General features: G+C 36.5%; 1 protein-coding gene across 2 annotated transcripts in view; it reads left to right on the top strand.

The window, feature by feature from the left end:
* LOC119057753 (lipase member K-like) overlaps positions 1 to 15,877 on the top strand; it is an 87,510-nt gene extending 71,633 nt beyond the window's left edge. For both annotated transcript variants that reach the window (XM_053663984.1, XM_053663983.1), the window contains 4 exons: positions 8,076 to 8,222; positions 10,057 to 10,128; positions 12,652 to 12,723; positions 15,083 to 15,877. In XM_053663984.1, coding sequence (XP_053519959.1) covers positions 8,076 to 8,222; positions 10,057 to 10,128; positions 12,652 to 12,723; positions 15,083 to 15,316 — 525 coding nt within the window. In that variant the 3' untranslated portion in view covers positions 15,317 to 15,877. The remainder of the gene's footprint in view (positions 1 to 8,075; positions 8,223 to 10,056; positions 10,129 to 12,651; positions 12,724 to 15,082) is intronic.
* Positions 15,878 to 16,420: the final 543 nt, after the last annotated feature.

Here is a 16,420-nt window from a genome sequence, read left to right as displayed (position 1 = left end):
TGACAGAAAACTTCCCTAATGTGGTGAAAGAAAAAGACATACAAGTCCAGGAAGCTTCGAGAACCCAAAACAAGTTGGGCCCAAACAGGCCTACAGAGAGACATATCATAATCAAAATGATAATGCATAATCAAAAGAACAGCAGGTAGTTCCCTACAAGGGAGCACCAATGAGACTGTCATCTGATTTTTCAGCAGAAACATTTCATGCCAGAGGGGAGTGGCATGAAATCTTCAAGGTGATGAAAAGCAAGGACCCACAACCAAGGCTACTTTACCCAACAAAGCTATCATTTAAAATTGAAGGAGAAATAAAGAACTTTTCAGACAAGAAAAAGCTAAAGGAGTTTGTTTACACCAAATCAGTACTGCAACAAATGATAAAGGGCTTGCTTTAAGAAGACAAAGAAAAAGAGAAAGGAAAAAAAAGAGAAAAATAGTCTGACAATAAATGGCACTAAATATAAATCTATCAATAATCACCTTAAATGTGAATGACTTATGCTTCAAACAAAAGGCATAAGGTAACTGAGTGAATGAGAAAACAAGATCAAAAGATACACACACTAAAAGTAAAAGGATGGAAAAAGATATTTCATACAAATGGAAAGGAAAAAAAAGCTGGGGTAGCAGAACTTATACTTGACAAAATAGACTTTAAAAACAAGGCTATCGTAAGAGACACAGAAGGACAATGCATAATAATAAAGGGATATAATAATCTAACAAGAGGATATAACCTTAGTAAACATTCACATACACAACATAGGAGCACTAAATATGTGAGGCAAATCTTGATAGTCTTCAAGGGAAAGATCAACAGAAATACAATCATAGTTGGGGATTTTAACACCCCATTGACTTCAATGAATAAGTCTTCCAGACAAAATCAACAAGAGGACAACAACTTTAAATGACACACTAGATCAGATGGATTTAATAATGTCCTCAGAGCATTTCATCCCAAAGCAGCAGCCTGTGCATACTATTCAAGTGCCCTTGGAACATCTAGGATAAAGCACATGTTAAGACACTACATAAGTCTCAATAAATTGAAGAAGACTGAAGTCACATCAAGCATCTTCTATGACCACAATACTATGAAACTAGAAATCAATCACAAGAACAGTGAAAAACACACAAACACATGGAAACTAAATAACATGTTATTAAACAATGAATAGGTTATTAAACAAACAATGAGATCAAGAAAGAAATCAAAAGATATCTTGAAACAACTGAAAATGAGGACATAACAATCCAAAATCTGTGGGACGTAGAGGAAGCAATGGGTAGGCCTCTACCTCAAAAAAAAATAAAACAAGAGAAAGCTCAAATAATCTATCTTTACACTTAAAGGAACTTAAAAAGAATAAGAAACAAAGCCCAAAGTGAGTAGAAGGAAAGAAATCATAAAAATCAGAGCAGAAATAAATGAAATAGAGTCTAAAAAATTCAATCAATGAATCTAAAAGTTGGTTGTTCAAAAAGATAAACAAGATTGGCAAACATGGAATCAGACTTATCAAGAAAAAAGACAGATCCAAAATAAATAAAGTCAGAAATGAAAGAGGAGAAATAACTGACACCAAAGAAATACAAAGGATTGTAAGAAAATATTATGACCAACTACATGCCAAAAAACTAGACAACCTGGATAAAAAGATAAATTCCTAGAAACATACAATCTTCCAAAACTAAATCAGGAAGAATCAGGTCATCTAAATAAATACATTATACCTAGTGAAATTAAAGCAATAATCAAAACACTCCCAACAATCAAAAGCCCTGGGCCAAGGGCTTCATGGGTGAATCTTACCAAAAATTCCAAGAAGAACTAACATCTGTCTGCCTCAAATTATTTCATAAAATTTAAGAGGAGGGAAGGCTCCCAAACTCATTTTACAAAGCCAGCATTATCCTAATTCCAAAGCCAGATAATGACACTACAAAGAAAGAAAATTATAGGCTAATATCTCTGATTAACATAGATGCTAAAAATCCTCAACAAAACATGAACAAACTGAATAGAGCAATGCAACAAAAAGATCATACACCATGATTAAAGGGGATTTATTCCAGGAATATCAGGTTAGTACAACATTCATAAATCAATAAATGTGATTCACCATGTAAACAAAAGGAAGGGTAAAGACCATATGATTCTTTCTATACACACAGAAAAAGCATTTGCTAAAATCCAGCACCCACTTATGATAAAAACTCTCAGCTAAGTGGGATTAGAGGAATATACCTAAACATAATAAAGGCCATATATTACAAACCCACTGCCAGCATCATACTCAATAGGCACAAACTATAAGCATCCCCCTTAAAAGTGAGAACAAGACAGGGGTGCCTGCTTTCACTTCTCTTATTCAACATAGTACAGAAGTCTTAGCCACAGCAATCAGACAACAAGAAGAAATAAAAGGTGTCCAAATTGGAAAGGAAGAAGTAAAACTGTCATCATTTTCAGATGACATGATACTGTGCATAGATAACCCCAAAGACTCCACCAAGAAATTGCTAGAACTAATAAATGAATTCAACAAAGAAGCATCATACAAAATTAATATCCAGAAATCAGTTGCATTTTTATATGCCAAAAACAAACAAAGAGAAATTAATAAAACAATCCCATTCACAATTGCTACAAAAAGAATAAAATACCTAGGAATAAACCTAAACAAGGATGTAAAGGACCCATCACACTCAGAAAATTATGACACTGAGGAAAGAAATAGATGAAGGTACAAATAAATGGAAGCACATATGGTGTTCATGGATAGGAAACATTAACATCATTAGAATGTCTATATTACCCAAAGCAATCTATAGATTCAACACAATTCTTGTCAAGGTTCCAATGGTATATTTCACAGAATGAGGAGAAATATTTCAAAAATGTATGTGGAACCACAAAAGGCCCCTCATAGAGCAATCATGAGGAAGAACAAAAGTTGGAGGAATTATACTACCTACTATGAAACTATAGTATAAGCCATAGTTCACCAAATCAGCATGGTACTGGCATAAAAACAGACACATAGGTCAATGGAACAGAACAGAAAGCCCAAAAATAAACCCATACCTTTATAGTCAATTAATACTTGACAGAGTACACAAACACACACAATAAGCTAAAGATAGTTTTCAATAAATGGTGTTAGGAAAATTGAGCAGATATGTGTAGAAAAAAGGAACTAGATCACCTTCTTATACCACACAAAAGAATACATTCAAAATGGAATAAAGACTTAAATGTTAGACCCAAACCCATAAAAATTGTAGAAGAAAACATAGGCAGTAAAATCTTGGACATTGCTTGTAGCAATATTTTATCAGATATACCTCTCCAGGAAAGAGAAATGAAAGAAAAAATAAATGGGTACATCAAACTTAAAAGAGTTTTCACAGCAAAGGAAATCATCAGCAAAATAAAAAGACAACCCACAGATTGGAAAACCTTTTTGCCAATACATCTGATAGCGATTAATATCCAAAATTTATGAAGAACTTACAAAACTCAACACCAAAAGAAACCAAACAACTCAATTTAAAAATGAGCAAAAGACCTGAATAGACACTTCTTGAAAGAGGGCATACAGATAGCCAATAGCCATATGAAAAGGAGTTCAATATCACTAATCATCAGAGAAATGCAAATTAAAACCACAATGAGATATCATCTTGTATCTGTCAGGATGGCTATCATCAGTAAATCAAAAAAGTGCTGGCAAATGTGTAGAGAAAGGAGAATCCTTTTGCACTGTTGATGGGACTGCATATTGGTGCAGCCACTGTGGAAAGCAGTATGGAGATACCTCACAAATTAAAAATGGATTTGTTTTTTAAGTCAGCTATTCTACTTCTGGGAATATATCTGATAGAACCCAATACACTAATTCAAAAGAACCTAAGCACCTCTATGTTCATTGCAGTGTTACTTACAGATGCAAATATGTGGGGGCAGCCCAAGTGTCCATCAGCAGATGAGTGGATTAAACAACTATGCCACATTTACACGATGGAATACTACTCAGCCATAGAAAAAAAGAAAAGTTTACCCTTTTGCTATATCATTTTGCAATGATATAGACAGACCTGGAGAACATTATGCTAAGTGAAGTAAGTGAATCAGAGAAAGACAAATACCATATGATTTTACTCATGTGGCATCTAATGAACAAACTGAACTAACAAGGAAAACAGGGACAGAGTCATAGATGGAGAGCAGGATAACGGTGGGTGAGGGAAGTTAGGGAGCAGAGGGATGGAGCACAAAGGTAAATGAACTCACGGACAACAGTATGGTGAGTGCTGGGGGGAGTGAGTGTGAGTTGGGGACTAAATGGTAATGGAAAAATACAATAAAGATTACTTTAAAAAAAGAAAAAGAACAAAGGTAGAGTCATCACCCTTCTTGATTTCAATCTATATTACAAAAACATAGTAATCAAACAGTATTGTAATGACATAAAAAACAGTAACATGGACCAGAAAAACAGAACAGAGTCCAGAAATAAACCCCTACTTATGGTCACCTGGTCTTTGACAAGGCACTATGAACACAGTGGGAAAAGGACAGTCTCTTCAATAAATAACATTGGGAGAACTGGCTAGGGCCAACTAGTTGCAAAAGAATGAAACCGGATCCCTATATTATACCACACAGAAAATTGAGTTGAAATAGATTAAAGAGTTAAATGTAAGACCTGCAACCATAAAATACACAGAAGGAAACTCGAGGAAAAGGTTCTTGACATTAATCTTACCAATAATTTCTTTTGATAAAATGCCCAAAGCATGGGTAAGGAAACTAAAACATAGGACTAACGAAAATGCTTCAACTCCACAAGTGATGTAATCGATATGTTAGGAATGTAACCTACAATACTTGCCAAGTATGTATCTGATATAAGGTTAATATAAAATATACAAAGAACTTATATAACTCAATAGGAAAAAGTGGGTAATTTAATTTTAAAATAGGCAAAGGACCACAAGTTTTTTCCAAGAAGATATACAAATGACCAGTAGATATGTGAAAAAGTGCTCAACATTGTTAATCATCAGGAAAACGCCAATTAAAACCACAACGGGACATCACTTCATACCTTTTAGAATGGCTTTTCTCAGAATGACAAGAAATTATAAATGATGGTGAGAATGTGGAGAAAAGGGAACCCTTCATACTATACTATCGATGGAAGTAAACTGCATGGCCCTTATGGGAAAAACATATACAGGTTCCTCAACAAATTAAAATACAAAAATTAAAAAGAACATCAAAAGGCCAAAAGAAAAGAAGGAAATACTTTCATTTGCAGCAACACGGGTGAATCTGGAGGGCTTAATGCTAAATGACATAAGCCAGACAGAGAAAGACAAATCCTGTAAGGAATCACTTATGTATGAAATCTAATTTTAACAAGCCAATTGTGTAGAAACAAAAATTAAAATGGTGGTCTCGGGGACTGAAAAGGGGGGAAATGGGGAGATGTAGATCAAAGGGTACAAGCTTTTATTCATAGAATTTTTAAAGTCTTGTAGTGTCAATTATTCATTAAAGTTTTAAGTTAATAAGTAAATTTAAAAATATAGAATTTCCCAAGTTGTTTGGAATATTCATTGAGATCATTGTACTGGGCTGTAGTAGGTGCTCTATAAATATTATCTAGTATTATTAACTGAACTTATTTTGCAGTCAAAGCCACAGCCCTCTGTGTTCCAGATATCCTTTCCTCCCCTCCCACCCCTTGTTTTGCCCCTGGGCATTTATGCCTTCCTCTCCTTATTTTTCTTTGTTCTAAGTTATAGCTTTCTTTGACCCTTTGCTTTTTACATACTATCTATGATACTAAGGATTAATATTGTTTCCACTTATTAAAAAGGGAACTTGAGTCTCAGAGAGGTTAAACATCCTATTCCAAATCACCCAGCTTATGGGTGGCAGAATCAGAATTTGAACCCAGATCTGATCAGGCCATCCATGGTCAGTGCTCTTTTTCATATGTTGTCATTTTTAGTGCCGACCTGAAGAAGTCAGTCCTGTATCATTATGCAGCCATACACACTCGTGCCCAGCTCAGTAGGCTGTGGAAGACTGAATGCAGTCCCTGTTCTGCTTGGCAAGCCATGTGCCCTGGCATAGAGTCATGTGCCAGAAGAAAGAGGGGGGCACTTTTGTAATTGTCACAAAGATACCAAAAAAAAACTACCAGCAGAAGCATATCTCCATGCTGTTACGAGACAAACATGTCCCCTCCAGAACCAACCTGGAATTACATTGACAAGTCAGCATGTTTACCTCTCTGCGAGTGGGTGCTATATGGCTGGTCAGTCTGCATTATTATCCTCCCTTTCAGGTTAGGGTAAGGGAGCAATTATTTATCCTTGGGTAAGTGGATGTTAGCTTTGCTGAGTCACTCATGCATGGTTACAGAGGTGGAGTCGAGTCAGAGGCAATCATGCTATTTCACCCCGTATTTAGGAAAGTCAACAGTTAGAAAAAAGAACAAGGGCTTCTTATGGTATATAACCTCTTCCTTCACATCATATTTTCATGGTCAATTAGTCTCTGAACTGGCTGTCTTCTTTCATATGAATTCTCTGCCAAGTGTGGATGATGAAGATATTGGTAAATGAAAAATAAAAATGTTGACTAAGTAAAATCAAATCCTGCCTTTTACTTTAATTACTTATTTATGTGGTGATCTATTTAGGTTATCGCACTTGAGAACATAGAACTCAACATCCTTTTAAAAGATAAGTACTATTAAATGATCATGAAGGTAGTTACATAGGAAGAGTTACAATTTGTTAAGTGGATTAAATAAATGATCTGACTTATTGTCCAAGGGTCCCAGTGACTGTGACAATGTGAATAAGAGGCCAGAATAAGTCAGATAATGCCTGCAGTGGTTTGAACTAGTTTAACATATTGTAGCCTCTTCCTGTTCCCTTCCTTCCTTCCTCTGGCCCCTCCCTCTCTCTGGCATGAAGGATTATATTAAGTCATGGCATATCATATACTTCATTAATATCCGATGGAATATAAAATATTTTATTAAATATTACCTTGGATTGTAAAGGTAACCATTTTTCAAACTTGGAATTTAATGAGTTATAACAGTAGGAATTTACTACATCTAATTTACCAAAGATAATATGTTATTGCAGTGCATTAGTGCAATAAAAATAAGTGCTAGTTTTTTTTGTTCTTAGTTGTGATTGCCAATTAAAGAAGAATTCCAGGAGAGGGAAATGATAGTCTTATAGTGTAAATGGGTGTTTCCAAAAGTTTTAAGAATCAAAAAAATATCTTTTCACCTTTATGTCTAGTTTATTATCCTAAGATTATAAAACTATTTATTGTGCAACTAAGGCAAGATTGGATTTATATGCACAGGGATTAGATATTAATTTATGTTTTAACTTCAAGGATTCTCAAAGTTCAAAAGATACATTCAAGTTACTTGTAATATTACTAGAAATTCCACAAGTAGAGATGGATTTATTGGAGGTAAGCTTTTGCCTCTAGTAAGACTGTATTAAAAGATTCCAGAAGGAATGACTTATCAAGTCTGTATTAGTCACTAACTATAATAATAATACTGTTTTTGTAATGTTCACTAGGTCTAAAAAATGCACTAGGTGTCTTTTAAACATGACTTATTATGTTCACAACAGTTCTACTTAGTGCATATTGACTTTTCCATTTTAAATTTGAGAAAATTCAGGATACTAGAAATTAAATACTTGTCTAAGGTATAAGAGAAAAAGTCCAAAATCGAACCAAGGTATCCCTGGTTCCAAAGCTTTAACTATGTTCTACGAGGACTAGTTTCTTAGGGAGCATTATGAAAATACTCCAAGGAGAGGATCTCGGGAAATGAGGTGAGCTGAGGGAACTGCGAAGACAAAATTTAACATAGCAACTCTTGCTTTCACTGAGTTCTAAGTACTAAGCAGATGTCATCTTCTGCCCAGTCCTTGTCTGAATTACTACTCATTTTCCACTGTTGACATGCACCCCATGAAATCTGATAGTGTCTTAAATTGAATTTGCAGGTACTATTTGGTGACAAGATGTTCTCCCCTCATACATTTTTTGAACAATTCATTGCCACCAAGGTGTGTAACCGGAAGCTATTTCATCGTATTTGCAGCAACTTCCTATTTTCTTTTTCTGGATTTGATCCCAAAAACTTAAACATGGTACGTGTAAGTAGTTGGATCTGGGAAAGCAATTGTTTTGTTGCACAGTGGTTAGGAGATGTTATTCTAAATTGCACAGAAACCATATCCAAGGTCTGCTTTTTGTCTCCTGAAATGTTATAGGATATTCACGGTTTCCATCCAAAGCTGAGAGTCCACCTATTTTAGTATGACAACCTGAGAGAGTTTTTTGCTAAAAATTCTTACTAACTCTTGCTATTGGCCAAGGTTCCACATTGGAAAGTTCCTCACTTTGATTACAGCTATCATTTTGAAACTTATCTTGCTGTGCATGAGCCCTGTCTTAGACCTAGTGAAGCAGAATTTCAGAAAGTGAGCTCAGGTGTCTCTATTTTTAAAATCAGTTTTCTACTTTCATGTACAAATAGCCATTTTGTGAGCCACTTTAATCCAAAGAGATAAAGGGATGGCTCTTCAATGATAGCTATACATTCATTGTTCAAGGGATATGGAGAGGAATAAATGTTGGCTGTTTGTCAAGCCATTGCCAACTTAACTGAGATCCTTTCCTTTTTTAGTTACCTCTAGCTAACCCAAACAATGGGAAGAGGAAAGAGAGGCAGTTACTGTTCACTGCCCAGCTAGAGAGGAGATATGCATGAAACCAGAGACAAAGCTGAAGGTGATTTCCACTCGTGTCTCAGATTCTGCACAGAGATTTGTATCCCCCTGGAGGTGGAAAGCACTGATTAATATTTTCCTTGCATTCAAGCAAGGTTTAAAATGTTGTCTTTGCAAAGCATGCCTTAGCCACTGCTTTTCACATTCCTCTCTCACTTTCTGAATTGATTAGGGAGACTGTGCTTGCCTATCATTTAGATGGAAGCATTTCATGTAGGCAAAGCTGAGTAAAAAAACCTTTAGGCAAACTCAATAGAGATCATTTCAAACTCAGCCTCTCAACATAGTTTAAGAGTTTGCTAAAGTAATCCCTCACAAAATGCTACGCTTGAACATAAATTGGCATCTCTCGCTGTACATTTATGCAGTAAAATTGCCTTTTTTTCCTCACTGTTGGGGCCTGGACTATGGAATGTGACAATGCCTGTATGAATGTTTAGCAGAGTATAACCAGGGGTATGTAAGTAGAATGTTTGTAGAACTTTGAAAAAATACACATGTCCAGAACTCAGCCCTGGAGATTTTAATATTGAATCTCAGGTTTGGGTAGTTTAATTGTATTTTCTGAAGCTCCAAGATGTTTCTGTTGTTTGCTATGGTGGACAAATCACTCATTTTGTATACTAAAAAACCAGAATGCAATTGAAAATATGAAAAACTCAAGGATTATTTAAAAAACCCAGAATGAATTTAAATGTTAATGGAGATTAAAATATTGGATAGCTTGTGTTCTACAAACTGTCAAAGAACCCTATAGGATATTTACCACATTTTAAAAATCAGAACAAATGGGAACATTCAGATCTGTTCTCAACACCTTACAATGAATAACTTTCTTAGAATGTCCTTTGGGACATAATGCAGGATGAAGAAGAAAACCAGTGGGGCGTTTATCCCATGACTTTCTGTCCTCTGGGACCTGTCCAAGATGCAACTAGAAAGAAAAGGTATATTATTTTCTACCTCCGATCCATGGGATACCCTCTGTGGGCTTTATGAACACACTGCTCGGGACAGAAGAATGGAGCTAAGGGAAGGAAAACTTAAAGATGGGCTTCTTTGGTTAATATGTCTTCAGAGAGTATGCTATATGTTTATTGCTAAAAGAAAAACTTTAAAAAATATTCAAATTTACTTGTGATGTGATTATATGATTAGCCTCAACATGAAACATGATCTCTTTACTGTGCAGAGTCGCTTGGATGTTTATTTGGCACAGAGTCCAGCAGGGACATCTGTTCAGAATATGCTACACTGGTCCCAGGTACGTGATTCCTGTTTCTGATGTGGTACACACATATCTATGCGAGATCCCCAAGCAGCACCCCCAGACAGCTCACTGCAGGGCTTTGCAGGCACCTGTCACTGATATTTCTAGAATCAGCATCAACCCATGCTGATTTCCTTTACTCCCTTCTCATCTGCGTGTCCTTGGTGTCTGGAGTCTGGGCCTGGTTGCCGGGTATTCTAACTGACTTCTGATCCTTAAATTACTCCAAACTGCTTTTTCTAGGGAAAGCTTATATATCCTCTTCTGGGACACCACCAGCTCTAACAGAACTTTATGCACCATGATATAGGCTATTCCAGAAAGATCTCACCCTTCATTTGGCCTATGGGCCATTTCAGAGTATGGAGTTTTACTCAGAGCAAATTAAATATTAGGAAGGGATTAATATAGATTAATGTTGTCTCTTTTTACCCTCAGTTTAAGTTTTTTCTTTGTGTTACTACGTTACTTAATAGTTGACAAGCTTCAAGGTAAGTCAAGTTCAATTAGTGTAGTTCCCCGAGCCAAGTATATAAGAAAGTTTGTGTGTGGAATAGGGGGTGGGGAGGGAGTTCCTCCCCAAATTTTAATGTATCTGAGATCTCTAGGAATTTGCATTTTAAACTACACCCTGACACATTTGTTTCTTACTTTAAAGTTTAAAATCATGGCCACAGTTAGCCTAAAACACTAGTTGAGGATTTCTGAAATAAGCCTTCAAGTTTGTATCAGAAAAAAGATGTTCAAGGCATAGCACCACCCAGTGAGGAGACAGACTCACTGATGGGCTGATGGGCATGGCCTTCCAGGCAGTGCAACTTTAATTTCATATTTACTGAGCACTTACTATGCATTCTTTTACCATTTCTATACATGACTTCATCCATTATCATTTAATTCATTCTCATGACAATCTGGCAATAAAGACATTAATATCCCTGTTCTACAAATGCCACAGCCCATCCCTTACACATCTCACAGCTGACTCCTCTTCCAGAGCATTCTTCTGTGACAGAAGGACCTCTTCAAGACAGAAATAAAGGTGGAGGTACAAAATATTAGGTCATACCTTATATAGACAGCTAAGGGAAGAATGAGGAAGATGGTAGTATATTAGTAAAAAAATTGTTGAGCATTTCTAGGTGTTAAATGTTTTTATTGCTCTATTTACTCTTCACAACCTATGAGAAGAATGCTATTGCCAATCTTATTTCGCAGGTGAGAAAACAGGTTTCAAGAAGACGAATGTCTTGTCCTGGACCACAGATTCAATATTTCTTTAAGCCTAGATTCAAACCAGGCCTGTCTGATGCAAGAATCCATGTTTTTAACTAGTATACTCTATCGCTTCCCATTGTTAAAATCTTGCAAAATTCCAATAACAGAAGGCTGTTGCCTCTGTCCGTATAAATCTGATGGGATCATTTAAAACTAAAAGTCAAGTTAAAATCAATGAGTGTGAAAAAAATACCTGAGATTCAAGTTAAGAAAAAACCTCTAGAGTAGTCTGGGAATAGTTCAATGAAGAGCTTGAGGTAAAGGTAAAGGTTATCTGCCTCTTTGAATAGACATGGGTGGCAAATAACAGAAAAAGGAACCTCTAGGTGTATGAATGTTTCTTTTCTAATATCTGAAGTCTAAAATTAAAATGTGAAAAAGGGCACATGTGGTGTCTTGGACATGCAGCCTGTGGCCACCCTACTGATAACATGGCAGGGCCTTGGCCCTGCACACAGGAGACAGACCCGGCAATCCACACCTCCCCCCAGAAGCACCTGGGTGTTCTGGGAATGAACGTCCCTTTCAATAGTAACAAAACTGTTTAAGAACAGGGAGCGTCATCAGAATATCCTAGGCCGCCTCAAAAGAATAATAAGGTTTAAAGTCACTTAATAATAATGGCAGATATTTTTTAATGTAAGAGATGTATGGGTGGCCCTAGCTGGCGTGGCTCAGTGGACTGAGCACTGGACTGTGAACCACAGTGTCTCTGGTCCAGTTCCCAGGCAGGACACATGCCTGGGTTGTGGGCCAAGTCCCCAGTAGGGGGTGCAAGAGAGGCACCTACACATGGATGTTTCCCTCTCTCTTTCCCTTCCCCCTCTCTAAAAATAAATAAATAAATAAAAATCTTTAAAAAAAAGAAATGTATAGGTGGTGCCTTTTAAATATGTGTAGATACAGATATATAGATGTAGATATAGATACGTAAATTCCTTAAGCCAAGATATTTAAGAATCATTCGACTCAGCTTCTTTTAAAACTTTTCTGTGTACAACATTGTAACATTTTAAAGGCATTTCTGTTTGAGGATCTTCATTGGAAAATTAGAAGGGGGGACAAAAGCTTAACAATATTTCAGAAATTAGTATCGATTTTTATTATTTGGCTTATTAATCTTTATTGAAATTTAAAAAGTAGGATATAGTGTCAACCTTCTCTGTACATTTCTTGCTTACTGTCTTTAAATGTATGGTTTTTTTATATCATTTTAATGTGTTCATTCTTTTACTATAGGCTGTTAATTCTGGTCTGTTCCAAGCATTTGATTGGGGAAACCCTTATCAGAACATGCAGCACTTCCACCAGGTACAGTAATAACAGTCATCAGTGGCGGACTGTGAACGAGCTAATACATGCAGGGTGGGCAAAAGGAGGCTTACACTTGTGAGTATGCAAAACACAGTATTTATTCTTGTGTTAGTGTTTATTGATTATTATATTGTTTTTCATATGAAAAATTGTAAACCTACTTTTGCACCACCCTATATGGCATCTGCTCATTAAACACTTACTAGTCTCATTCAAACTATGCCAGCTATTTTATATAGATCATTTATTACTTATTGGTTTTTTACCCTGTGCCATATCGTTACTTTTGATCTTCACTGTGACCTTGCAAGGCTCAGAGAGGTTAGATAAATTGTCAAAATTATTTAGCTAGTAAAGAATCGAAATAGAACTTAGGAGTTTCTGGATCTAAAGTCTATTCTTCTTCTACTCACTGTTTTTTTAAAGTAGAAACTCTCAACATTTAAGATCAAATATTAAAGGGAGAAGTAAAGATACATAATTTTTGTTTCTAGAGCATATGCTCTCATTCTATATTCATCTATCATAGAATGAGCTAACGCTGTCTTATTAGTTCTTTGGAGAGTTGTTTACTACTGTACAGAACCATTAAGGATACACCAGGCAGGAATGTCACCTTTAGGAAGAATTGGTGCTATTTCCCAGAGAATGCTACATCAAGATATTTCTTGATGTTATCTAGGAAAAGTTTTGGAGCAAAAGTTCTATATTAAGGGAAATATGTGGGTTTTTTTAAATAAATAAGGGAATTTAGTAGAGATTTTGACTTTTTTCTGATAGACTGAGCTAACATTAAACAAGTAGTCATCAAAGATACATGGGTTTTACAAATCAGGAATGTGGAAGTTTGGAAATTTTTTGAAAAGCAAATTTTCAGCACGACTATAATAACTACAATAGTAAAAATGAATAACTTCAACTGGTGTGAAAAATCTGATTTCTCTCCTAAACTACTATAATTACATATGTGTGTGGGTGTGTGTGCCCAAACACACAAACACACTATGTCTATACACACTGTTTACTAATAATTAGCCAATTTCTTGCTTTGGCAAAAGTATACAAGTGCTTTAGGAAAAACTTTTAGGTGGTGGCCTTGCTCTGTAAGACTCAGATGCCTGTGTGGATGAGGTTAAGTGACTCACAGGTGTTAGCTTTATCATTATGTTTTCAGATTCCATTTTTTTAAATGATGATTCAGGTTGAGCTATGAATATTTTGCTTGGTACTTTGGGGGTAAAATAAATCCTAAATAAACTGAGGGTCAACTATATGCACGTTTAAAAAGCAATAAACCTAGTCACAACTATAAGTAGTAACACTATACATTAGACAAGTGTAATTACCAATGTTATCACCAATCTTTTATTACAAAGAAGGTAAAAATTCTTGGCCAAAACCACTGTATCACTTAAATCCTAATCTGAATATTCATTTTTCTTTGTCATCTTTCTAGGCTCTCCATTCATCCTTAGCAGGGTATTTATTAAGTCATTGCAGTAAAGATATTCTGATTTCAGGGGCTTCTCAGACCCCCTTTGTGTCCTGAAGCTTGCTGATATTTGTTGCTGTCTCTGCTGTGTTGCATTGTCATGCATTCTTTATCTCTATCTTTGCATTTAAATAGTTATTCTTTGTGTTATTTCTGACAGAGTCAGAAAAAGTGCATCTCCTCTCTCAGCAGTTGCATCTCTCATACAACCACTGTGGTCAGGAGAATAAAGAGCTAACTGGCCAGACCTGGTCACCCTGGACCACTCTGGAACTGGAGGAGCGGAATTTGTTGAATCAGCACAGGAAAGGTGTTACCAGAGCCCAGGGATCAGGGAAAACTTGCCAGGAGATGAGCGCCCCAGGCACAATTGCTCTGTAACAGGCTGGCTTTTTAACATCATATTCCCAATGTCTGTTTTTATGTATTGGTCCCAATGCTCCCTGAAGAGTCTGCTCAAATGTCAATAATACCCCTGAGCCCAGGTTTCTGCACATGTGGAGGGGCATTTATATTTATCCTATACAATATTTTGTTTGAAAGGGCACACTCCCAGTCCAAGTGCTACTAGAAAGATAATGCCCATAAAAATAAGAGCCCCTTTTCTCTAGGACCCTTTCCTATTTTCAGAAAAGTGAAAATCAGAAATATAATGATTGTTTTTTTAAATTCATAATTCATGTTATTGCCCTGAAGGGTTTTATGCAAATTTAATATTTTAATGTCTGCATATCATTGTGTATCCTAATTGCACATTTTTAACATTTAAAGAATATGCTTAAAAACTGATAATGTTAGTTCTATAATGTGGGTTTTCGTGAAAGCTCTTTTTTTCTTTCTCTCTGTCTCTTTAATTGTGTTTAGCTTACACCTCCCTTATACAACGTTTCTGAGATGGACGTTCCAACAGCAGTGTGGAGTGGTGGACAGGACCGCGTGGCTAATTCCAAAGACACTGAAAATTTACTTCCTAAAATCACCAGACTCATTTATTACAAATTTATTCCTCACTACAATCATGTGGATTTTTACCTTGGACAGGATGCGCCCCAGGAAATTTACCAAGACCTGATCAGAATGATGGAGGAATGTTTCTGAAGTTAAGTACACTTACCTTTTTATAAGCAAGCAAGTTTCCATGGTAACAATATGGCATACAGACCCGAAGGTGACCCCTCCAATGACTTGCCTCCTCACGTGGATGCATTTGTGTAGTTCGCACTCTATGAGTAAGGGAGGGACCTGACACTTGCTTCTAGAATTGGCGAAGGTGATGGGCTGTCACACCCTTGGTTAGATTATGTTCCTGGCAAAGGTGCTGGGCTGTCGCTCCCTGGTTACTTTGTATTGTATAAGAAACCATGTTAGCAGACTGGAACAGGAGATTCTCCTTGCTGGCTTGATGAAGTAAGCAGCTATGTTGAGAAAACCCTCATAGAAAGGAACCATGTGTGGCTTCTAGGATCTGCTGGTGGCCTCCAGCCGACAAACTGCAGAGTCAGGACTCTGTCATACAGCTATAAGGAAATGTATTCTGCCTAAAACTTGAATGAGCTGGGAAGCGTATTCTTTCCCAGGAAAGCCTTCAGCTGAGAACGCAGCCCCACCAACACTTGGACTGCAGCCTGCTGAGACCTGGAGCAAAGGACCCAGCTATGCCATGCCCTGAACACTGACCCACAGAAACAGTGAGATAATAAATATATGTGATTCTAAACTACTAAGTCTGTGGTAATTTGTTATGAGCAATAGTAAACCACTACTGATACTACTACTAATAAGTTATTATTGTTGTTATTATTATTTTTATCTCTTCGGTTAGAAGCTTAAGAGACCCTGCCCTTATTTCCTTTTGTTGTATTTCCTTTGGCCTGCAGAACGTCCTTGAACATTGCTTGTTTTGTAGAGCAGCTAGTGACTGATTCTCTCAGGGTGTGTCTGGAAAAAAGATCTTTATTTTGACTTCATTTCTTCAGTTTTTATTGTGATTAGGACATTTAACAGGAGATCTACCTTCTTAATGTATTTTTAAGTGTGTATACAGTATTGTTAAGTGTAGATACTATGTTGTACAGAAGATCTCTAGAACTTTTTCTTCCTGCATGACTGAAACTTCTGTACCTGTTGAACAACTATTCCCCTTTTTCTCTGCCCCTGGCCCCAGGAAGCCACCATTCTACTCTTTGCATCTATGAGTTTGAC

The sequence above is a fragment of the Artibeus jamaicensis genome, unplaced genomic scaffold (assembly GCF_021234435.1).
Source record: "Artibeus jamaicensis isolate MK-2021 breed Jamaican fruit bat unplaced genomic scaffold, CSHL_Jam_final contig_332, whole genome shotgun sequence".
Classification (NCBI taxonomy): domain Eukaryota; kingdom Metazoa; phylum Chordata; class Mammalia; order Chiroptera; family Phyllostomidae; genus Artibeus; species Artibeus jamaicensis.
This window is presented reverse-complemented; position numbering and strand designations above follow the sequence as displayed.